Source organism: Melanotaenia boesemani, chromosome 17 (genome assembly GCF_017639745.1).
Source record: "Melanotaenia boesemani isolate fMelBoe1 chromosome 17, fMelBoe1.pri, whole genome shotgun sequence".
Classification (NCBI taxonomy): domain Eukaryota; kingdom Metazoa; phylum Chordata; class Actinopteri; order Atheriniformes; family Melanotaeniidae; genus Melanotaenia; species Melanotaenia boesemani.
Window position 1 is genome coordinate 2,332,283 of NC_055698.1, and position 26,583 is coordinate 2,358,865.

General features: G+C 41.8%; 1 protein-coding gene across 1 annotated transcript in view; it reads right to left on the minus strand.

The window, feature by feature from the left end:
- The window catches only part of eepd1 (endonuclease/exonuclease/phosphatase family domain containing 1), a 36,654-nt gene extending 24,374 nt beyond the window's left edge, over window positions 1-12,280 (minus strand). The window contains exon 1 of the mRNA XM_042012141.1: window positions 10,918-12,280. Coding sequence (XP_041868075.1) covers window positions 10,918-11,765 — 848 coding nt within the window. The 5' untranslated portion in view covers window positions 11,766-12,280. The remainder of the gene's footprint in view (window positions 1-10,917) is intronic.
- Between the last annotated feature and the right edge of the window lie 14,303 nt (window positions 12,281-26,583).

The window sequence follows — 26,583 nt, forward strand, 5'->3', positions numbered from 1 at the left end:
CTGGTAGTCAGATGAATCCAGGCTGTCTGTCCCCCAACGCAGATGTTAGATGCATCATCTCAGCCACACCAGGTCATGTACGATTTACAAAACCTGGAAGTCGCTCTGATTGTCTAAACAATGCTTCTTTTAAACCAACTGCTTCCTACCTGTATTACTGTAAACAAATCCTAATATTGTTAACCAAATCCCTGCTGATATCGCAGCATTAACCCTTACAAACTCCAGCAGATCTCCAGCGCCCCTGAGCACTATCACTATTGTCATTAGTGTCTCAGGAGCAGTGGTGTTTAACTCTGTGGGGTAAATTGTGATGGATAGTTACCCTTTAGGTGATCTAAGAAAGTTTCCAGACATTTCTATCCCGTCCAGGAGGTTTACAATCCAGCCACTAATGTAGTTTTATTCAGAGACTCCTATCTGGTAAATCCACAATGATCCATGATAACAGCATTATTTATCATATTTCACCATAAAAACATCACCATCACTACTATGTTGCTAAAGAGACCTCTATTTAGACCTGGACTGATGATGAAGCCACTTCCTGTCAGACTTTCCACCAATCAGAGAGCTTAGATTGACGGTAGCGTCCAATCAGGAGCAGCCAAGATCAACCAGTGAGCAGAAAGTTCTATGTGTGTGTGAAAAGAAGAAAATAATGCTTCCTCTATGGCTGGAATAAAGCCAAGAAGACGTTTCTGATGGCACGGTGGCGCCACAAAGCAGCTGAGCTGGAGTTGGTTTAGTGAGGATAGCAGGTAAATAGTAGCAGGAATAACTGGAAATGAGGAAAAAGTGGAAACATGGAAATAGTTTCTGTTGTGTTTGTTTTAATAACAATATTTTTTCTCCTGGAAGCCAAGACTTGAGAGAACGATGAGATGAGAAAAGGTTTGGTCACTGTTGGTCTGTGTGTTATTTCTACAAAGTTCTGTTAGTAATAAATTCTGCTTTCTTCTTCTGGTCGGCCTTTATGCTGCTTTATCTATTCAAACATTCATTTTACATCCTTTTAGCCTAGTTACAGAACGTTTCACAGTAACGTGAATCCTCACTTTTAAAGGTTTTAATGACCTCTTTCTATTCTGGGAATTCTGCCATTTTAGTCCTCATCTTAGACCTTACAGCTGCCTTTGATACAGTCGACCACACAATTCTTTTAAACCGCCTGAGAGACTATGTGGGTGTTCGGGGGCCTGCCTTGGAGTGGTTTGAGTCCCACCTGCTGAGTAGGTCTTTCTCCATCAGGCTGGGGGACACCTCCTTGTCTGCCCCGCTTCACTGTGAAATGATCTTGTTTGGTAAAGCTCTGACAGATCTCAGACCTTTTAATGACTATGTGTCCCAAAGACACCAGCCTTGGCATCACCATAGACAACGATCTTAAACTTGACAAACAGATTAATGGTGTTTTAAAATCGTGTTTTTATTATCTTCGTCTTTTATCAAGACTGAAACCGTTTCTATCCTCTAATCTTTTTGAGAGAGTTATGCATGCTTTTAATTTTCAGGTGTCCTGACTACTGCAACGCGCTTTAAGCTGATAGCCCCCATGTCAGCACAGCCCCCACTGTGGAGTGATTTAAGTCTCGTTTTATTTATTGTGGTATATTGATTTTGTGCAGCACTTTGGAAATGTTTTGTTGTGAAATGTGCTATATAAATAAAAGTGATGGATTGACTGATCATAATCTGACATCTGAGGCCGTCCTGAAAACATCTTGCTGACGGGGATTAAAAGGGCTGAGCTGCTAAGTGTATTTCTACATTACAAAAAGAAACTATAGACTACCTTTTATGCCAGGTAGTCCATGATTTGAAAGTGGTTTTAAGTATCAGTTGTAAGTTACACAACATTAACAACCCTAATAAAATTTATTACTGTTAAGTTTTGTTTTTGCAGCCACGCCTATAATACACTGCAAACCTTTATGGCTTAATGGTGAGAACACAATCCAACTGCTTTTCATTAAGCAGCAACCCAACCAGCTCTGGATGCACCTTACTGCAAAACCTCCATGATGACTGGCTCATTCTGCTGTCGGACTGCTGCATTTACTGAAGCTCCATCCACACGCAGATGAGCTTAGGTGATTCAACTACAGCTGTTTATCATTTGAATGTTTTGTCAACACACAAGCTGCATCTCTGAAGTCCAAAACCACAGCTCTTCTTTAACGAGTCCCAAGTTAATAGCTCTGCAAATACCAGCCTTTTTATGACCCAATGATGGGGCATTACCACTGCCCCAGAGCCCGTTAACACCACTGTCAGTATTCACACAAGTGCTGTTATATGTTGTTTATATACACACATATATATATATATATATATATATATATATATATATATATATATATAACAAAACAGTGAACGCCACAGTGAACAGAAAGTGAAGAAGGAATATTACATTAGAAAAAACAGTGGAATTGGACATGGTGTCACACTTTGGCAGCTACCACTGTGGAAGCCGACCAATCGTCAACTTCACTCGGATTTTCTGACAGCTTTTAAAATTCATTGAGACATCTGAATGGAAATTGTTGATTTTTAGGAAACTATATGTTATAATGGAGCCTGATTAACTTTCAGGGCAAAATCTAAAAGATGTCACAGAATAAAGTTTCTTCCAGTTCCAGTGTAAAAAGTCTTCTTTAGAAATTAAAGTTTATTGATCTTTGAAAGGGTGTACTTGCATTATTATGGTATTATCATTACATTAGTTGAAAATGGTGTCCAAATGACAACATTGTCGCTCTGCACAATGTTATTGTTTATCGCAATAATTTCTGAGAAAATTAATCGCACAGCAAAATTTGTTATCTTGACAGGCCTACACACTACATGATTTCACATAGAGGTATCCTTTAATCATATTTCAGCCCCTGCTTCATCTGGCTCAGGGTTGCTGGGGGTGGAACTTGGCTTAGTGAGCTTCCACAGGACTTAGGCCCTGTTTACACCACAACGTTTAGACAGTAAAGTGCAAAGTTTTGTTGCGTTCTGGCCTCTTGTTTCTACGGTAACAGACTTTTGAGTGGATAAAAGTGCAAAGATTTGACATCGGCCTCCAGAGTGAAATTTTCTCCCAACGCAAGGCGAGTCCCGTCAGTGAAAACTGGATGTGGAATCTTTTGATGATGACATATCTCACATCATCTTGCACTTGTGCACTCAGACCCTGGTTAACCCGCAAGAAGCACAACAGCAATGGCGGACCTCTGTGTTACGTTTGTATTGCAACATCGTTTTAATTTATTTGGTCTTTTGAAGCAACGTAACGCGTCTGTTGTGTTTTGCAGTCTTATCAGGATGCTGTGCACACCTTGGTGTGTCGTTGCAAAGTTCCACTGCCCACTAGAGGCATGGCGTGCACATTTCTGGTCCTCTCTGTTTCCTCCTGCATGGACGCAGTTTTCCTTCTACTGTTGTGTAAAAGCTTTTTTTTTCGCAAAGGAAAAATATTAGCATTTTTCATGGAAACATTGTGGTGTAAAGAAGGCCTAACAAAGGCACAAATGGGACAAACAACCAAGAATGCTCATAAGGCAGTGGGAGGAAGCCAAAATATCAAGAGGAAGCAGAGACTGGGAGGACTGGTATTCACTGCTGGTGAAACCATGGAATAACTGCGCTAAGTTTAGTCAGCTCTACATGGTAACATCTACTATCTGAATACATCTATGAAGAACACATAAATGCCAAGATGTTGCTAGACTCATTATATTTAACGAGTCTACGTCTTATTATAAAAAATACAATTTTATATTAATTGCAAATTGGTCAGAAGTTTCCACCACTGATCCACCCTCCCACAGGATGGATCATCTTCCATCCTGTGGCTCTTCTCTTTTAGTATCCTGGCCAAGATCGGATGCAGCTCAAGTTAGTAGAACAAAACACAGTAATGAACTAAAACTAACTTTACCCCCTCTCATTGGTAATGCTTTTAATGTTATATGTAAAGCACCTTGAATTGTCTTGTATATTAAAGGCACTAAACAAATAAACTTGTCTTGCCAGTTTCATTTTACCTGTTTCATTCAGTGACAGCAGTGTTCATGTGCAGTGTGTCTTTTCCTCAAAAACTCTTCTTTTTCATTTCATTTCAACATTTATAGAAGTAACATGAAAAAGAGAACTAGACTCCAGACAGCAGATAAATGATAAATTACTCCGGTGGTTTTATAAGCTTTCGGTTCTCTGTCTGGTTCTGACAAGCAAAACAAATCACGAAGTTAATCTGATTAGATGATAGATAATAATTACATAATGTATTAACAAACTAGGAGTATTATCAACAACACTGACTTAATTGGCTGTAAAGTGAACACAAAGGGCTGTTGTACCATCTGTTAACCTCATCGCTAACAACATTAAAGAACGGTGGAGACATGAGGTGAAATTCTGGACAAAGCTTTCCTTTGCTGGTTGCGTGGACATGGATTTAAGGCAGTATAATAGTTCATCATATGATTTTAAATTCTGTTATGTGCCAAAATAATTCTCTAAGATTACATAACAGTGATAAAATAAACTCCAAACAATCTCAAAGGGAGCCAGTCTGGTAGCAGATAACTTTACTAACTTGAAGAGGAAGCTGATTCCTGTTCCCAAGGCCAGGACAGACTAAACACAGGTCTTGTCACTTCGATAGTAATGTTAAAAAATTAACCTTGAAGCTTTGGTTCAGCGTACACACGTCACAAAGGATTTCCAGCTATGTAACACCCACCTAACAAAACTGACAAACTGGCTAGAAATTGTGGACTAATTTCAGAAAAATGTTCCTGAATGTTAAATTGTGAGGAATTGAAAAAGGATGAAGGTAAAACTGGATGCTGATGTGATCTTGGGGAATGCATACATGCATAAATAAACACATTCATACATACTAGGGATGTGAACGACTAATCGACTAATAGATTAGTCTAAACGGCGTACAAAGTCGACAGCATTTTTTAAAAGTCGACGTTTTGTTTGGAGGAAAATACGTCTCAGTTGTGCAGAGAAGGGCTGCAACGATTAATCGACATTAGTCGACAATAAAAATAGTCGACAACGAATTTAGCCATCGACCACTGTTGGCAAAAAAAAACGAACACAAAAACAAAAAAACTACAGAGTGAGACATCATCTTCTAATCCTATCTCTGCTGAGAGTTGCACATGCACAATAAAGTCTGCCAGGGGAGAAATATGGTGGCGAACTAGGGAGCAAAACGGCGGCAGAGAACGTCAAAAGTCTGTGATAACTTCAAGTTTAACTTACAAAATAAATTAAATACATGTGAGGTTTGTAAAGCGGACCTTGTGTACCACGGAAGTACGTTTGCAATGCTCGAACATTTAAAGAGGAACGTCGGACTTCCATAACAACTTCATGCAAAATTTCAAAGCTTAAAGAGAAATAAGATCCATTTATAATAATCATGAGATACAAAATCCGATTGGTCGACTAGTCGTTTTAATAGTCGGTGACTAATCGACAATCAGAATAGTTATTAGTTGCAGCCCTAGTGCAGAGACATGTTGGTGTTTACAGCGCTGTGTTAAAAGAACAGCATGGCCCCTTTAAAGGGGTAGTACACCCTAAAATGATGTAGAGCCTTACTATATATAAATATATATATATATATACATATATACATACACACACACACACACACAAACTATATTGCCATATTGCCAAAACAGCCATCTTTCCGTCTTGCTGAGCATGCTCATTCATGTGAGCAGTTTTGATTATCTTATCTCATGGACATTAATGTTGGATCTATAACACCAGTCATGCCTATAAAAACTGTAAATTCTTCTGTCCCAGCCTCGCTCGTCCATATTGATTCACACTTGACAACAGCTGTAATGATGGTGAGCTCGGCGTTGCTTGGAGAGATCACTTCCTCGCTGCTGCTCTTTCAGGTTTATGTTTTATCTTTCTCTGCTGCTATCCAGGCTCAGTAAAGGTGGGATGTAAAGTGAAGGAATATCAGCTGCCTGATGGAGAGGATGGTGTTGTGATTGTTTCCCACCAGTACTGCAAGATGATATGATCATGTTTTGAAAACAGATGCAGATGTACCCGTGCATCAGCTCACTGTAAGCCACCACTAACAGCTACTGGTGTCTCTTTACTTCCCTTCATCCCACTGTGTGAGAATGACTAAGATCCAGCTGATCACCAACACCAGCAGGTCTGGGAGACTGTGGGCTGAGTGCAGCTTGCAGTCTAACCTCTGGTTAACAGAGTTCACTGAACTCTAGTAGCTCTCTCCATGTGCCTGGAGGGAAGCCAGGAAGGGAATAAACCCAGCCTGGATCATGTGATTGCTCACACAAGAGAGGCCGAGCACCGTGCAAACACACCGTATCTCCCCTACAGCATCCTCATCCTTCTGCAGGCAGTTCCTGCCTGACATTGATCCCTGCGATAACCACCATCAGCAGCATGACTTGGGAACTAGGAAATGAGAGGAACAATATAAAATGGGGAAGATTTCTAAGAGAGGGGAGTGGGTGGGATTAAAATATGGCATAAACCTGGAAGACTTGTTTAAATGGACCGATCATGTGATGCATGGGGCTGTTTACCCGAGACTGTTTACTCTGGGTGTGGTAGAGGTTTATGGACACACTAAGAGAACAGCACTCTGAAACTCCATTAACCAGACCAGACACTAACACTGGAGGGAACAAAAGCAAGATGAAAGAAACCTTGCAGATTTATTATCAGGCTCTTGCTGTGAGTTCATAGTAAATTATTCATTTGGTTTGGCCCTCATTGTGGACATGTCTGTTCAGGGTCCTGGGGTGTCTACAACTCCATGTGGACTAGTGAGAACTAAATGCACCCACCAACCCACGCCTCCCCACTGCAGTAACAGGCCAAGTCTGTAGAAGTTGGAAATGTAGTCACGGTTTCCAGTCGCTTTGCACAAACACCATGAAAGCATTGTATGAAGACTACAAAGACACATCAAAAACATGGTCCTGCAGAGAGATGGGGGACACTGTGTGATGCAAGCAGGAGCTGTTCTTTGAAAAACAAACATCATCAAAACGCCTGAGCAAACATCACCTGGAGGACTCAGTATTGTTGTGTCATCTCCGTGCAGCTACAAGTGGCTGGCTAATGTAAACTGACTGCATTCCAACAATAAACCTGCTGTCATGAGCAGCAGTTCCATTACCTTTTTCACTAAATAAAAGGGATGTTTCTAAAACTTCAACAAAGTACAACTGCAATTTGCAGGTGTTTCCACTGAATGGTGTTCAGCACATTAGCCATAATTCTCGTAAAATCTCATCCTGCGGGACTCCACGTTGACGAGGAAGGAGATTTCAAATTCCCTGTAAAACTCTGCGTTCTATTTTTCTCTTTAATTATTTGTAAAAAGATTTCCGTCTCCTCCTGCATCCACACATGCCGCACCATCTTTACTGAAATGAACCCTACGTCACATCCAGTGACGCGTAAATGCGAAAAAAGTGTTTCCATTTGACTTTTGGCACTTTTGAAAAACCACCTCATGAAAACATTTTAGTGATATTTGAGAGGTTTTTGGAAATATAGCCGTTTCCATTAGCAGGATTTCTTGTTATATTTAGATTTTGCGCAATTCTAGGGGTAAAGGAAACACATGATACCAGTCAGAGCCAATTATGCTTGATTATGTTATCTATCTATGCAGAAAGCAGAGAAGACAGAAGGAACAACTGATGTTTTGCATACAGAGTAGGTAGCATTAAGTAAAGACCTCACTGTCAGCCCTGGTCGGGCTTTTCACAGAAGGAAAAAAGCTTTACAGTGTAAACAGAACCAATATCAAACAGTATAGTAAAAGTATAAACAAACTATATAAAACAATATGTTGGTTATTGCACCAATGAATTGTAATGTCAACAAAAACTCAATTTATTTGCGTTTCTACAGGCATAAATTGTGAAGGGTGCCTGATCGGACCTTAAAGGGTGGAGCTTAATAAGCTGCAATCCACTGATTGGTCGTTCTTTTGGCTTCTGATGAGTTCTGTGAATGCGTAAGACCCTGTTAACGTGATGACGGTGAGGCAGTAAAACGTGAAAGTTTGCTTGAGGTTTGGCCCTCGTTTCCATGGTAACAGAGTTTTTGATGCACTAAACTGCAAAGGTTTGAGGACGGGTTTCAGAGTTGTACTTTCTTGAAGCGCGAGGCGGATCGTGTTTGTGGAAATGAGAAGTCATCATCTTATACCTGCACACTCAGGCCCTGTTTACATCCACAAACAACACAACAACAACAAAGGAGGACTTCCATGTTCTGTTTGTGCTGCTGAATCTTTATTTACTTATTTGGCCTCTTAAAGTAAAACCTGCTTCTGGTGTAACGTTTATGCTGTCGGGGGAAGACACATAGATTGCATGTGCCAGATAATCGCTTCGTCTTAGTACAAGTGGAGGGTTACCAACAGAGGCTTCTGGATAGGCCTAAGACCTGGGAGAACAAGTCCCATGTCTTCCAGTCTGATAAGGATGTAGTGTACACATGTGATGTGTTTCGCCGCCCATTACAGGCCTGGCATGCACACGACATCACTTCCAGCTGTTTCCCGCCTGCATGAAGGTAGTTCTCATTCCGCTGTTGTACAAAATGCCTGTTTAACAAATATGTAAAGGAAAAAGTTTTGGGTTTTGCATGGAAACATTGTCGTGTAAAGGACCTAAATGGTTCCACACTTTCAAATGTTCTAATTTGTTTGCCATTTTTTTCTATTCCAAACGTCAATAAGCAGATTTGCTACATGATTTTGTTCATTGGGAAACATTCTGGGAGAAGCCTTAGTTGCAGTTACAGACATTAACAGCATGAACGTCTGATTGTAACCTCAGCACCCTCCCTCTCTTCCTCCACCCTTTTAAACGGGTTAGGTCCCACCACCCAGCCAGGATCCAGCACAGCTCCAGGCACTTCAACGGGCAGACTAAGAAAAAGGACATGCAATCAGAACAAAGGCATTACTCTGTGTCATCTACTGCTGTGCCAGAAAAAAGTGCATCTGAGCAGCCTGTTGTCAGATCAACACATAAACACACCATCAATCCTGTTAAACGAATCTAGTGATTTACAGACTGAAGCGCTGCCGTCTGAATCTCTCTGAGCAGATTAACCGGGATCCACAGAGGTCTGTCCTCCTGCTCTCGGCTCAGATGCTACTCTCACGGCGAGCAGAACAAGGTCATTTTAATTGGGCTGATACAGGACGGCGTGCACTCTGCTCATCATTCAGTTTCTTTAAAAACAACTCCAAAAGTGTGAGATTTTAGATAAAACCAGCCCCTGAAACACAACAACAGATCTGACCCAGATACCTGCTGCATCCGGATTTTTGTTGGGCTGTTGTCTTGCTGTAATGATTGACTACTTTCACGTTGTCTTTTCTTTCACACAAATTTGTGTGCAGACTGATGTCGGTGTGTGCTTTAGGATTGGAAAATAACAGAAGTTTGACCCCGTCATGCTGAAATGAAACTGTCTGGTCAATTATGTTATGTTATTATTGTTTCAGCCACTTTGACCACATATCCTCCCACAGTGTGAGACTTCAACCTCAGAAAGAGGGCAACAAATCAAGCCCAAATCCTGCATTAGCACAAAAACCAAACGGCGTGCTATAAACCTTCCCTATTTTTGCCTGCTGTCCCACTTAGCTTTCTGCACAGCTGCCATAAATTACAGTTAACTTGTGTGTTATAATGTGATGTGTCTTGATAAAAGACAAAAAAAAAGGATTAAACTAGTCAGAAATGTAAAATATCAAGGTCACATCATGCATGTGTGCCAAGAACTGTCTGGTTTCAGGTGCTGCGAACAAACGGGATGTTTTTGTTCAGGCAGACAGATTTACAACACACTAGTATAAATGGACCACATGTGGCCCTCGTGAGGAAGCCTGCAGCATCAAATATGAGCATTGAGCCACTTTTCTAAGGCCCCATCTCATCCAGTTCAATTTAGCTTTATTTATACAGCGCCAATTGACAACAAAGTCATCTCAAAGCACTTTACGACTGAAATCAATTCACTGCAAGAGTGAGGCCAGAGGGGTGGCCTGGGGGAAGTAAACTGACCACAGATACCAGTGTGTAAGTGAATGCAGCATAACGTACTCTGTGTGATCTTCTACATCAACACCATGTTCCTGATCATCATGCAGCGTTTATACAACATTATCTCACCATCTGCCTGCATGCGTGATAATATTTGTCTGTCCAGGCTGTTCACATTTTACGAGGCTGTAAAAGTCATAAAACCACCAGATGAGATAACGGTGCGAAGTTAAACGCTGCATATGCTGAAGAAACGCAGACAAAACGTGATTTGGATCAAAGTATTTTTTTCTTTCATCATGAACAAAGTGTAAGAGTTTGTGTAGCTGTGATTAAAGCCGTATGATTCAGGTCATCCTTAGTGAACAAATGTTGATTAAAAAACAAAAATGAAAAGCATCACCACATGTCTGCAAAAGAAAAATATTATTTGTGAAAAGATGTGGTCTTGTTATGTTTTGTTTCAAACAGCTGATCCATTAGAGAGTTCAAGCATCTAATTCACATGTACCATGTAACCCCCCCCCCCCCCCCCCCAACCACCAGTTACATTATTTTGCAAACCAGCCCCTGATTCATTGTAGTCCACAATAAATCATCCACATTAATCCTGTTCATAACAGTGTGGAGAGAGAAACCTCCACCAGAACCAGGACCACAAGGGAAAACCCCTAACAGAACCAGGACCAGGAGGAAAAAACCTCCACCAGGACCAGGAGGAAAAAACCACCAAGAACCTGATGTTAAACATATTTATCTAAATCCTGACACATCCATTTGATTGTCTAATTATCTCTACAAGCAGAGAAAAGTTCTGGAAGTTACTCACTCATTCTCCAGCAGGGTCATGCACACCACCTCTTTGACTCCCGGGTTGTTGGCCTTATCACAGGAGCAGCCCTGAAGGCTCCACGTAGCCAGACGCACCACGGGCTTCCCGTCCCGCAACCCGAGCAGGGGCTCCACGTTCGGCCGCACAGAGAGGATCTGAGTCGGTCCACCTGGCGGGAGGTCCAGCTCATCGCTCCTGATACTGACTGAAGTGGGGCTGGGGTGAGACTTGGAGGTGCTGGTCTGTCCCCCGTTGGTGTTGGTTGAAGGCGCCCTGGAGCGCTCAACGTACACCTGGAAGCGGATTTTGTCCAGCAGGGAGCTGTTGATGTGGTTGACCCTCACCAGGTCCTCGATGCTCTTGAAGGGGCCGTGCTCCGTCCTGTAGGCCACGATGTTCTTCACGATCTTCTCCGTCATGCCTCGGATGCTCATGAGCTGCGCCGGAGTGGCGGTGTTGATGTTGATCCCGGTGTAGGACTGGTGCTCCAAGTCTTTGCGCAGCGAGGACGGGGAGTGTTGGGACGAGCTCGTGCGGCTGGAGACACAGATCTCCAGCTTGATCACCTCAAGCTTGGTGGCTCCGATCCCGCTCACCAGAGCCAGGTCCTCTACCTTTTTGAACCCACCGATACAGTCTCGGTACTCCACGATGTTCTGCGCCACAGTTCGGTTGACTCCCGGCAGGGTCATGAGCTCCTCCTCGGTGGCGGTGTTGATGTTGAGCCGCTCCTGGTTCACCAGAATGTGGCCGAAATTGCACGCGGCGCTGAATTTGCGCTTGCCGCAGCCGAAGTCGGTGGGGTCCTTGGGGATGGAGCGGTGGCATCCCAGACTCCCACCCATGGCTCTCGCTGATCTCAGGTCAGAATAAACCGGGTAGGAGGAAGAACAGCAGCTGTTACGGTCATGCACGCGCGTCCTCCTTCTGAATGAAGGCTGACCGATCAAAGCTGATTGAAGACACGCGCTGTGTGTGTCATACGAGACGGATTCCCTCGCCGTCCTCACTGCATGCAGCGCACAGCGCGGAGTGTCACTGCTGTCCGCGTGTGGGTGGGTGTGTAAACTTTGCCCTGCGACACCCACCGCACGCGTCAGCGCTGCTGTCAGTGCACGACATCGGTTCCAACGTGAGTCAATCCAAACACACCGAGTCAGTCAGAGTTCCTCTGCAAAATAAAATGATCCGCAGTGAGAAGAAAACCGGAGCTGCTGCAGATCAGACCGCACAGATCTGATCTCTCACTTCTTTTTTCACCACAGTTTCACCTGTTTCTGAGTCTCTGCAGGTAAAAGTCAAATATGTCAACGCATCATGCGTCAGGGCGACTTTCATTTTGGAAAAAAGACACTGTTTGTCTTCCTTCCTCCAATAGCAACAGCTGGGGCGTGGCTTCAGACTTTCTGTCACGAGGGCTGGTGACTGGTCATGGGCGGTCCGGCAGATTCAGCTTTTTTGACTCGACTCCTTTAGAAGAGTCGAGTCAAGTGATTCTTTATTTATTATCAGTCTCAGCTTCTATTTCAGCTTCATTTAGTAATTAGGATAATAAACAATATTATGTTAGCTGATTTCAAGTGTGTCAAACATGCAGCTCGGGGGCCAAAACTGGCCCGCCAGAGGGTCCAATTTGGCCCGCAGGATAAATTTAGTAAAAATGAAAAAAAAAAAAAAACAAAAAAAAAACATTAGCTGTCAATTTTTGATAAAAGTAACTGTAATTCCTAACTTTATTTTTCTGTGGTTTAATCTTTTTTATGTTTAAATGTAAAACATCTCCAAGGCAGGGGATAACTTGTTCTATCTTGTCTGACTTCTAGATATTTAAAAGTTATTTTAATAATAATGTAAAATACTGTTTTATTTTTGTAATATTTCCAGTCACTTGTGAGACAGGTTTACATATATGAACACATGTGCTGCTGGTCTATTCCAGAATAATTTGAGGATGAAAAAGAATCAACAGCTATCTGTATATTTAAGCATGTTGGCAAAAAGATGAATAACTGTTTCATAGAAAAACATCAGAAGACCAAGAGTAGGCAGATATCTGTCCCAACTATCAACAACTCTCCATTTAGAGAAAATTACCTCTAAAATAAAATACCAACAATGTCACTTCCATCACATCTGGGACAGATTCATTTAAATAACATATGATATTGTTATGAAGTATTCTTTGTTATCTTGCAAAGATATTTAAAAAAAAAGTTTGGTAAAAGAAGTAAAATTAAGTCTTTAGTGCAGATTGGCAGCTCACATTTAACAGTACCTGATCGTTCCCCCAAACTCTTTCTTTAACAACATGATATGATCCTAGTCTGTGATTAGCAGCATGATAGGGGTATCAACACGAAGTCCCACCCCTACCTACATGGATCCCCAGCAGGAGTCGGCTCTTCTCATTCACTCCAAAGAGTCGGCTCTTAGAGTCAGCTCGCTCACAAACAACACGTCAGACTGGTGGTAAACACTGCCAGGCAAAAGAGTCTCCACATGGATTAAAGTAAGCAAATTGGAGGAGCCTCCACTTAGATAATTACTGCAGGATGATCGTTTTTCAGCTGCAACAAATTATTTAAGTCCAACTGATGCAATGAGGAGCTTCTCATTTCTCTAACAACCACGTGGAAAGACACGTCCTATGGTCGTGGAAAAGATGTCCGTCTGTTTCAGAAGGTCCAGACCACTATCATCAATATATATATCTATATCTATATATATAGATATAGATATATATATAATTTCGTATAAATGGAAATGATTAGTTTCATTCTTTAGTCAAGTTCCAATAAAAGGCTGATAAAACTTTCTAATCTAATCTGCTGGGATTCATTCATTTCAGGGGAAACACTAACTAACTAACTAACTAACACACACCACTATTTTAAAGCATCTCTGATAACACTTGCCTGGCTCAATAGTCACATATTAACTGAGAAGATGTGAATCTGCTGTTGGGACTGTTTAAATAGGAGTAAATAATGTGAGTTTCCTCAGCAGTGGAGAAGCAGGTCATTTCACTTGATGTAAAACCACTTTGTTTGGTTTTTCCTTCCTGTTAGATTTGAGAACATTTTAGCCAACAAGTTATTTTCAAAGTGAATTAGAGAAATGATCTGACTTTAAACATCTAAAAATAATCTGACAGAACCACAGAGAGAAATTAGAATTATTTTTACATTTTTTTATTCTTTTAATTTTTTTTACAATGTTAATAATAATGAACAATCTGTAATGATAATAATAAAAACAACAACAACAACAACAATAATAATAATAATAATAATAATAATAATAATAATAATAATGAAAACTAACTGCGGCCTAGAGTGTCCTGGAGCCAGGTGCGCATGTGGACACTCTTATGCCTGAACAAGGAGTTCATTGTGGACAATCCATGACAAGAACAGAGGTTTTTCCTCCAATCACGCCCCCCCCAGGTCTTGCTGTCATTGCCCATGTGAGCATTGAAGTACCCAGAACTATATCTAGCCGGAACCGCTCAACCTCGCGCACCAGCTCAGACTTCTTTCCCACCAGAGAGGTGACATTCCACGTCCCTAGAGCTGGCTTCTACAGCCGAGGATCAGACCGCCAGGGTCCCCGCCTTTGGCCGCCGCCCAGTTCACACTGCACTCCACCCCTATGGCCCCTCCTGCAGGTGGTGAGTCCTCAGGAGGAGGTCCATGTCACCCTTTCAGGCTGAGTTGGACTGGGCTCAATGGGCAAAGGCCCGGCCACCAGGCGCTCGGCTCCGTGGCCCACCTCCAGGCCTGGCTCCAGAGGGGGGCTCCAGTAACCCACGTCCGGGCAAGAGAAACCTGGATATATTGTTGTAATCATCATTTTTACCATGAAGCACTCTCCAGATGCCCTTAATGTTATGTTTGAGTTTTAGCAGCATTTGATTTTTTGTGTACTTTCATAAGAGTTGTCATTTTGTTTTTATATATTTCTTTTACTTGTCCTCCTTATTCTTTGTTCTGTGTGTGATTCATTTCCATATAGAGCCTATTTTGCTTTTTACAGTAAACCATGGTTTTCCCTTCTTTTTTGGATTTTGTCTATATTCTTTCAGTGGGTAATGGTGGTAATAAAACAACAAAAATGTTTCTAAAAATGAATCATATGATTGATTGTTGTCATCTACAGAAACTTCCTGCTAATCATGATTTATAAGGACTGCCTTGAGGGCCATAACGGCCTCTGGTTACTCTGTTCTAACTAAATTACTAGTTCCTACTTCAAACTTTTTCTTCCTTTCTAACACAGCAGCAACAGGCAGCAACGATCACTTACATCAGTCACCAATAATCCACTAACGATTTCCACGTCAACAACCTCTTCAATAATGTTGAAGTCACCACAAACCAAAAATCATTGTTTTTCATATAATCGAGACATCGTCTTTATTAATGTATCAGTACATGACCCTGGTGTCCTAGAAATGCAACTAATTAATATATTTTTGGATCTTTAATCCTCAGTTTTAATGGTTATAGATTCCATAAAATGATCAATAACAATGGTCATTTCCCCAGTAACTGCATTTAAAAGCAGACATTTGACATCCCCCCACTATTCCTCTTCTTCACCATGTTCTTCGTTATTTTCATATTGATCCAGCTCTGTAATGTCTGACTCCCATCACTCCGGCCTGTTCTGGTCTGCCATTTAGTCGGATCATTATTTTGCAGTGTTTTGAATCCGCTTTTCCTTTTTCAGAATTCTAGTTTGTCTTGCAGTTTTACCATCTCTCTAAGTCAGATGCTCATTTGCATACACCCCTGTACCCTTCAATTTTTTGCCTGCTTTAAGAACTCACGTTTGTATTTTCTACTCACAAACCGAATGATGATGTTGGGCCTGCTGTCTCGTCCTCGGGATAAAATGTGGCAAGCAGCTATATTTTGACTGTCTATAAGAATATCTTTGCTGCTGACTTACTATCTGTAATTCACCTCTTGGTGCATCCTCAGCCTCCTTTTCTTTTTTTTTCTTTTTTTTTTTTTTTTTTAACTTGTCCTGTCAGCATCATAGCAGCAGAATGATAATCTGGTTGCTGTATCGTGCTGAACAAATTTGCTCTGCCAAGGGGAGGCCTATGGGTAAGGCTCCTCTTGGTAATGTGATTAATTTAATTATTTATTTACTTTGAATCATGGAATCTATGTAATCTTGCTGGACCTGACCGGAGGGGACAGAAAAAGATGGAAAATAGCAAAAAAAGAGCAAAAGGGAAAGAAGAAAGGAGACAAAAAGATCACAGACAGAAGGAAACGACCCTTCAATCCACACCATCACCAGACAACAAACTGTTACACCTGTACATGAACACACCAGAAAATTTCCTACAACTTTTACAAAAGCAGAAACACACACACAGAAAAAACAGGGCTGCTAGTCATTAAGAGTTTTTAAATAATAACCAAATCAAATCAAAAAGACATAACAGCGACCAGATACTAACTCACAGGAAAAATACAAATTTTTTAATTTTTTTTTAATTTTTTTTTTTTTTATAATTATCGCTTAATATTAAAAACCCACTAGACAACTCAGTGACTGTGTCAGCATGCAGAGCATGAGAAACAAGGAGTGATCAGTGATGAAGAGTGGTGAGTGAGATCATGCAAATGCGACCTCGCCTCCACGGAGGCCAGAGGCAGACCAGGGCCTGGGCCGGGCCCTCAGCAGCAGACCCGGAGCACCAACCCATGCCACCCCACCACAAACACGACTCCAGCCCCACCCGAAGGGCGGCAGAGGAGAGCCCCAGCAAGAGCCCCCCCACGGTCCCGGGGCACAGGCCCCAGTGGGCCAAGATCAGCAGACACCGGCCCCGCCAGGGACCAGCCCACCCAGGGCAGCCCAAGCGAAGGGCCCAGGGCCCCAGGAGCCCAGAGGCGGCCGCCCCACCCCCAAAGGCAGAGGGCCCGCAACATGCCTAGGAGGACCAGGCCCCCCCAGACAGCCACCCGGCGTAGGCCAGAAGACACCCCGATGTTCTCAGCCTCCTTTTCACCTGCTGCAGTCCGTTCATAGGTACGGTGGGTTGTCTCAAGTCCAGATTTTACAAAGTCATCCATCCTGGTGTACTGCTCCAAATCATCTACTCAAGCTCGTCAATTTTCTTGTCCTTTTCTTTAGATAGATAGATAGATAGATACTTTATTGATCCTGAGGGATCATCACGGCCTTTAATCACGGCCTGCAGTTGTTTCACTTCTTTATTTAACACCAGCAGACCCCTCTGTTGCTTTGCCGTACTTAGCTCCTCTGACATGAAGTTCAAAGATTTCTTTTCGTCCTCCATGTCTTTGTAGCTACGAGTTCTTGTTGATTAAGACGGTCCTGGCTGCTGTTGCTGGTAAGTCATGCGGCCTGCAACCAAAATCTTTCAAACCTAAAAAGTAACAGAAAATAATCCCACCAGCTGAAAGGTCTCTTTCTTGTAGAAATGAAATTACAAATCAAACATTTGGATTTCAAGTTATCTTCCTGATGTTTGATGGATTAGAAGGGCCAAGCAACACGTGACTGCAGTGGCTGCCGTCCTGACTCTCTTGATAATCAATAATCGGTAATAAAAAGGGAAATTAACAGCACGAATAATAATAAAAATATCAGCAAAATAAACTGGTGGTGAAGGTCCATGAATCAGGAGCACCTGACTAGAAATGATTTCCAGCCGTCATGTCTACCTGGTTTTCATGTTATTCAAGGAACTAAGAAGAGATTTTCAGACGGTTTCACCACAGATGGAAGAAAGGTTTTCCTGGGAGAAGATTTAACATCATGTAGTTTGGTGCCGAGATGTCTGGCGGCCTTCCTGGATGTTTTAAATGTGTTTCTTCTGAACTCTCCAGAGAGGTGACAGAAGCTGACTTTGACTGTGGTCTAGGAAGGGCTCCATCAGAGTGACCTCTTGGGTCCTTAGATTGTGTCCATTCACACGCTGTTTGCTCAAGGAAACACATTCTTTGTCTACTTAGCTGCTGGGATCTGCTGTGCCATTCTGAAAAATCTCCATTTTCTTCTCCAGATCTGACAGCTCACACCATCCGTTGTGGTGAGGTCCAGGGTCCGCAGACCGTCAGAGTCCACAGGGCCATACAGCAGTCTGACCTGGATCACGGTCTGGGGATGGCTTGATGTGCTGGTTCTCTCTTCTTCTGAGTTCTGGTACTTTCTTGCTAAATATCTTTCTGACAGACATGTCCACAAAGGACAAAAACCTCTTGGTGATGGTTTCTTTGGTTTCAGCAGACGTTCTTTGAAACTAGAGATAATGAGTCGTCCATCACTGCCTGCTCTAAATACGCTGCAGTCACTTCTTTTGCAGAGTTATCAGACATTTGGCAGATGTCTTTGTAGAGTTTTTCTGTTTTTCCTATGAGAACTCTCTCTTGGTGATGTCTTTGAATTCGGTCCATATTTTCTTCAGCAGCCTCTTTTTTATCTGATCAAACTTCACTCGACTCTCAGATCTTTCAATCAATCATGAAATCGTTGCACCAAGAATCATGTTTATGAACAGTTTCTGAGATTCTTTCTCTCTGTCTAGCTGTTCTTCATCCTGTACCACACAGAAGAGATCATAGATCTGGCGGCCTGCGGCTCAACCACAACTTTGTGCTTCTGTGGTAGAAATTCAGTTTCAGACGTCGTGTTTAAAGACTTCTGCTCTGAATCAGCTGTTTCAGGAAATTGTGCCTCTTCAGATGTCTCTGAAATACCAGACACATCTGAATGATGATCTAATGATGGCTCACCTGAGCTTAGCTGGGGGCCCCTGATGCCCCTCCACCCGGAGCAGGTCGTTTTCTGTCATCTCAGAAAGGAAACATCTACAGATACATTTGTAAAATGAAAAATTAACCAATTTATTTTTAATAAACAGTTGTTTACTTGGGATGATCCTAAACTGTGTTGCTTTAATCAAGGCTGTTCAAACATTTCTACTTTATTAATAAGGAGGAAATTGTTATTTGAGCAAAGTCAGCGGTTCTCTTCAGCGTTCTTGGCTGTTTAACTTCAGTTGTTTCGTCTGGTAGTTTTATGACGCTTCTCCCTCATAAACAATTTGGACAGACAGATATTATCTTCATGTGGGCAGCTGGTGAGATGATGCTGTCTGAATGTTGCAATATGATCTAGGACAGTGGTTTACAACCTTTTTGAGCCACGACCCCCAAGATAACATGTGGTGTTCGCAACCCTTGAGAGGTTAATTGTGCGATGTACCAAACCCTTCGGCCATCCTCCAAAACTGAGGCTTTAAAACTGTCAGAATCTTCATAAATACGGAGGATAAAGTGGGTTTTGGTTGATTATATCAACAGATGTGTCAACAAACCTACAAGCACAAAATCAGCTTCTCTCACAGAGTTAATGGCAAATTCAGATTTTTAAATATGGCATGAGTAAAAATGTTGTTGATGCATTAAAAATTATGTTAATTTCACAGATTCATCGCTTTGTATTAACGCAATAATTTTGACAGCCTGAATAAAAATCCTACATTTGATAAATATCGGCTTTTATTTATTTATTTATTTTTACACATGAGTATCAGTCCTGGTTCTGTTGGATCTCAGTGCTGCGTTTGATACTGTAGATCACAGAATCCTGTTGCACTTTCTGGAGCGGTCCTTAACTGGTTCAGGTCCTATTTAGAAGGCCGGAGTTATTTTGTTACGATCGGCAGCTATGAATCTGAGCGAGTGGCCATGACTTGTGGAGTCCCCCAGGGGTCAGTCCTTGGACCTCTTCTGTTCAACTTGTATATGCTCCCTTTGGGTCAAATATTACAGAACTATAGCATTAATTATCAAAGCTATGCAGATGATACACAACTTTATGTGTCTCTGTCACCAGATGACTGCAGACCAATAGACTTATTGTGTCAGTGTCTGGAGCAAATAAACACCTGGATGAAGGAGAATTTTCTACAACTAAATGAAGACAAAACTGAGATTATTCTGTTTGGTAGCAAAGAGAAGAGGGTCAACATTGGTAAACACCTGGAGACTCGGGCTCTTAAAACCATCTACCAAGTTCGCAACCTGGGAGTGTTGATAGACACAGACCTGACTTTCAGCAGCCACATCAAAGCTTCACTAAGAAGCTTTTTACCAGCTCAGAAACATCAACAGAATTAAAAGTTTAGTCTCCCAGAAAGACCAAGAGAAACTCATCCATGCATTCATCTCCAGTAGGCTGGATTACAGTAATGGTCTTTAACAGGACTTCCTAAAAAGAGCATTAAACATCTGCAGCTCATCCAGAACGCTGCTGCTAGAGTTTTAACCAGGACTAAGAGATCTGAACACATCACACAAGTTTTAAAATCTTTACACTGGTTTCCAGTCAGTCACAGAATAGATTTTAAAACCCTTCTGATCATTTACAAATCCCAGAATGGTTTAGGCCCAGAATACATCTATGATATGTTCAGAGAATATAAACCTAGGAGAGCTCTTAGATCCAAAGACTCTGGTCAACTAGTCCAGACCAGAGTCCAGACTAAACATGGAGAAGCAGCATTTAGCTGTTATTGTTACGTGGAACAAACTGCCAGTGGAGATTAAACTTTCACCAAATGTAGACATTTTTAAATCCAGGTTAAAAACATTTCTTTTCTCATGCACCTATGCATGAAATCTGCACGGTAACTTTTTAACTTATCTTGCTTTTAATAATTTTAATGTAATTTATTATTTTATTGTGATTATGTGTTGCAGCCTTTTACTATTCTAAATATCTGTAATGTCTTTGTTTTATGTAAAGCACTTTTAATTGTCCTGTACATGAAATGTGCTATACATATAAACTCTTGCCTTGCCTAAATAAAAAACTTGAATGTGATCTCGTTTGGATTATGGAGATCCTGTAACACAGGGATCCCCGACCTGGACCCCAGGGCCCACTATCCTGCAGGATCTCTGACAAGCTCTGCACAAGTCTGCTAATGAACCATTCATTTTTAGTCAGGTGTGATGGAGCAGGCAAACACAGAAAGTCTGCGGGAAAGTGGGCCTTGAGGACTGGAGTTGGGGATCGTCTACATTTTTACCGGCACTACAGTGACTTCACACTAAGTTACCCACCATTAAAAGAAGTCACTACAAGACAGAACGCCTGCCAACAGCCTCCAACCAAGCAGGTCACACTGCCTGCAGCCTTCAGGGGGAGGACTTCCCAGCAACAAGGTCGTTGGTTAGTTGCAGGTGTCTCTAGTTCAGTCGTTCATTCTCACTTTTAACTTAAAACAACTTAAATGAGCTGAACTAGTTTAAATGGTGAACTATGAACGGGAACTTTTCATTTTAACCGGAATGAACTAGTTCATGGCAACATGAACAACACTGAGGACAGAAACATAAACCAGCTTCTACAGACGTCTCTGAAGCTGCTGTACATGAGACACCATCAGCAGTGGGAAGGAAAACATGGCTTTTCTCTCTAATAGAAACTCTTTTATTAGTAAAGAAACTCACAAATTCATCCCATCTGAGAGCTGAACAGCTCTGGCAGCCTGGCTGGACAAACCTGTTCTCCTCAATCAATGATTAATAATAAACTGTTCAAGACTTTTCCCAGAATAGTTTCCCTCAACAAACAGCAAATCTACTCACATGTTCTTAACATGCATCAAAACATTATTTTTCAGATTTAAAACCAGGACTTCAGGTCTGATGTGTTGTGGGAATTTCATCCCTTTAATGAAATTATAAATCTGGTGTAAAACCAAAACAGGACCAGTACGATCGAAGTGATGAAATCCTTCAACGTTTGAGTCGTTCACTGGAAGATGTAATTACCACTGTGCTTCCTCCCCTCTAATCCTGCCTGATGAGATTATCACAGCATCGTCATAGGTTCATTCATCAGCAAAGCTGCTGACTGATCTTTCTGCTTCTGTTTGCATGACCAACTGGTTACGTGTTCTTTCCAGTTAGAAAATAGAAAAAGAAAACAAAATGGCATTATGACATATTCACCTACTGATGAGCATGTTCACTGCTGTCGTTTCCACTGCAGCAGCATTGATTCACATGAATGTAACAGCTGTAGGAGACATTCCTCACCGCATCCTTACATAACCAGATGCAGAGCGCAGATAACGCAGGAGTTATTCAGGAGGCCGTTAGAAGGACCCAGCAGAAGATAAAACATCCCACAGATCCCCACACAAATGTCTTTTTTGCCCATTTTCAGGAACTTTGAAGGCCGTCTTCGTCCACCCGCTGATGAGCAAAACATGAGGATTCCCAGCTGGGAAATATTTAAATATATTTAATTCTTCTTGGTTTAAGGACAATTTTTTTTTTTAGAGAACTTTTCATTATTTGGAGGAATTATATGCAAACATGAAAACGTCTGTGTTGGAGAGTCCAGACATTTAGCAGACTTTACTCGGCCAGCTCCCAAGTCCAAAGTCTGGGCAATACAAGACTGGGTGCTTTTATCTGCACAACACCGGTGAGTCAGCGTCCTGCGCCTGCGCACATCCTGCAGGCAAAACCCCCAAAACAAATGTAAGAACCAGCCTGAAGCAGACAGAACATCGTCGCTGTTGGTTGGTTTTTTCTTTAGTTTATTTCCTGCGAAAACATCGTAGACAAACGTGAGAAAAAAACACTCGACATAAAGTAGATATTTTTCTGATTTGTTTGTTTCATGTTAAGAAATGCAGGTGAGGCGCCATGTTGACTGTTTCAGTTCAGAGAAACACCTGAAATATTCACACATTTCTAAAATTTGTTGAACGAGTGGAAAGCAGCAAACAAGTCGGCACAAATGGGAATAAAAAATGTTATTTTAACCCCTTAAACCTTGGTATTTTTTTTACCCAGAAGACACCTCAAAGTAAATTAAGAGTAGCTCTAAAATAATCCGCTTCATCTTGGTGTGTGGGGACATCTGCACCTCAGGCAACAGATTCCCAGTTTCAGAAATGAGTAAATAAAAATAAAAGCAGAGCAGAAAGTTGACATTTCTATCGTCCCTAGAGAAGTGGTCAGCAACTAGCGGCCCGTGGACCAAAACTGGCCCACCGCCAATTATTTCTGGCCCACCAGACATTTATTTATATTTGTCTATGTAAAAAGCTTCTTGCTGAGCTGTGAGAAAGCTGAGGTGTTTTCTTTGATTGCCAGATGCTGGAATAAATGGCTAAAGAGATGAGTGATTCATAACGACGCAGAAAAGCTGCTACCCTTGTCTGAAATACACTTTCAGCCCGGTTCAGTGGACATGAGGACCATCGTCTAAACTTTGAGCAACAGTTGAAAATTAACATCTTTGGCCTGTTTTATTAGTTTTTACATAGCTGGTTATGTCAGTTTTCAGCCCTTAAGAGGACAGATGGAGATTTAACCAGTTTATTTATCTTGATTCTCTACCCAGACAATCTGCCAGGACGCCTGCTATGAATGAATAAATTCTTAAACTGCCAGCATATCTCGTTTACTTCACACTTCAATCATCCAATCTAATAAACCACACCAGACAAGAGTCAACAGCAGAATCAGCTGTTTCTCATCCCACAGATACAACTTCCTTCCTAATGTGGCTCCGTTTAAAAGGGGAATAAACAGATTTTACATAGAAGCATTATTACAACAAAATTAACCCACCAAACACTCATTTACTGAATTTTTTTGCTAACTTTATATCTTTATTTGGCCCTTTTTTAATATTTTGAGATTTTTTATGTAATCGTTTGTGTTCCCATCCAGTTGTTGAGAGAATTCCTCACAATTTTTTTAGTAGCAGTTTCAGGGTCTTTGGTGATTATGGATGGGGCATTTCCAGGTCCTACAGAACAGTTATTTAAATCAGAAGTGTGATAGTTATGTGACTTCTCCAGCATGGCCAGTTTGCTCGTCCAGGTGAGCGGACGGTGCAAACAGGAACCGTGAGGAGAATGTGTGACGCTGACACAGCAGGCAGTTGCTGCAGTCAGTCAGCGGTACTCCTCTCCTAGCCCGTCTAACATTACTGCTCTATTTACAGGAAGGAGGGCCCGTGGCACACATACTGGACATTGCCACCTTTGTCTGACCTCACTTTTTGTGCAACGCAGATTTAAATAAAAACTTCTCAAGCACAGGTACAACACTAAGACATGAACACAGACGGGATTCAGAAGTGAAGGGATCAAATCCCTAAAAAGAATCAATGAAATGGAGGAATGATACAGATCAATTAAACAGATTTAGACTGAAATAAATCCAAAGAACGTTATGAGAACTTAGGATTCCTGTTCTGTGATGGCATCTCCTCCTGCTTGTTGTCTAATATTACAAATTCTCTGGGTCTCGTCAGCCACGTGTTGGTGCACTGGACTCCTGTTAGCTTGTGGACCAGAGGACATGATGCATTATGTGGTATTATGCAAGCTGCTGTTTTGCTGTGGTCTACACTTGTCCTCTGAACACTGATGGAACAATACATGTCAAAGTCATACAGGGATTCCAAACATATAAATTCTATTTTAGCTTTTGTGTGTGTTTCAGCTTTTACAGTCCAAGTTACAGATTAACAGTTATCAGGTCTGTTCATCTGCTTATTAACACAAAAATCAGCCAATCACATGGCAGCATCTAGACATGTAGACGTGGTGAAGACGACCTGCTGAAGTTCAACCTGAGCATCAGAATGAGGAAGAAAGGGGATTTAAGTGACTTTGAACGTGGCATGGTTGTTGGTCTGAGTATTTACTGGGATTTTTACCCACAACCATCTCCAGAGTTTCCAGAAAATGTTCTGAAGAAGAGAAAATATCCAGCGAGCAGCAGTTGTCTGGATCAGGATGTCTGGCTGATGTCAGAGGTCAGAGGAGAATGGGCAGACTGGTTGGAGATGATAGAAAGACAACAGGAAGTCCAATCAGCACTGGTTCCAACCAAGATCTGCAGAACATCATCTCTGAACACACAACAAGTACAGTCTGGAAGCAGATGAACTACAGCAGCAGAAGACACACCGGGTTCCTCCTGCCAGCTAAGAACAGGAAACTGAGGCTACAATTCACACACACTCACCAACACTGGACAATAGAAGATGGAGAAACGTTGCTGGTCTGATGAGTCTCCATTTCAGCTCCACATTCAGATGCTCGGCTCAGAATCTGCTGGAAACATGAAAACATGGATCCATCCTGCCTTGGAGCAACGCTTTAAGTTGGTGGGGGGGATAAACTGTGTGATGTTGTCATGTGAAGACAGAGCAAAATTTCCAACTATTACACCAAGAATTAAAAAGGTTCTGATCCAGTACTAGAAGGTAGACCTGATAAAGAGGAGGTGTGACATTGTCAACAGTATTGTTATTTCCCTTCCAGGACTTGGGCTTCATCAAAAGGGTTTTGTCGGATTGGGGCTGTAGTCAAAGTTAGATTTGTGTTTCGACTTACTAAGTGGCGTGATGACCCAGGATTAGGTGTACACGTCTGTTATTGGCTGAATTTGTTTCCCCTGATTGACCTGAGGGAAGGCTGGCCAATGACAGAGAGGAGAGCCCAAAGCAGACCTGTGGTGCGTTCTGCACACAGACGCTTCGAGTCCAAAAGGTCTGGCTTTTGTTCAAACAAGCGAGAGGGGGAAGACCAATCTGTCATGTTTAATCCGATATGGACACAACATGAGCTGATTAAACAGCTTATTGTAGGCCGGTAGGACTTTACTTTGGTCAGATCTCAGTGCAACAATTTGATAGTTAAATTTCCTAAAATCTGTATCTTAGCAACACCATTCATGTAAAATATGCTTTACCAGGATGAATTCTGTACAGAACTGTCTATATGTACACTCTCAGGGAAGAACTGAACCCCTCTAATCTATTTGGGAGACCCAGCTGAAGATATTATTACAGTATATGTTTATGGTTTAGTCCTCATTCTGTGGCTGGCCACTTAAAAACTGGTTAGATATTAATGAGTCCACTAAAACAGAACCATGAGCTGAAAACATATAGGTACAAACTAAAAATAACCCAACACATCCTGCCAAGAAGCCCCAATGTATATTTTCTGGAAACCCATATCTTATAAAGTCACGCAGAAAACTCAAACCTCACAGAAACTCCAGATCCTCCATAAGATCCAGTAAAACAGTCAGGAGTAAGAAATAAACTCATAAAGCGAAGCCCCAACAGCCTGTTGATGCTCCAAGATTCCCAGTAAAGAAAATTCCCAGAACACACTCAAGAGCCCCCTCTCCCCCTCTTATGTAAAAAAAACTTATATAACCTCATAACGTACAACAGTGTCAATCAAAAACCCCAGAAATGCGCTCACATTAATTCACTCCTACAAAAACTCCCACAATCCTCCTGGATCCATTACAACCTAAAGGAAGCTCAACTCCACTGGAGCCCAATAAAGCCCCAAATGAAGATGTCAGCCGGCCATCTCAAGTTAGTCTAGACCTCCGCAAGCATCCTTAAAACCTTTAAGTTTCATGAAAATGATCTTCTTTCCCTAAACCGGTTCCCCTGAAAACCGTCACACAGAACCACATCCAGAATTTCCTGCTCAGGAAATGTTGTTAGGCTGCCAGAAAACCCCGACAGATTCCCTCAAACCCCTCCGAGATCCCCGAAACAACTTCCAGTTCATAACACAGAATCAGGAACATTTGAGCCCAC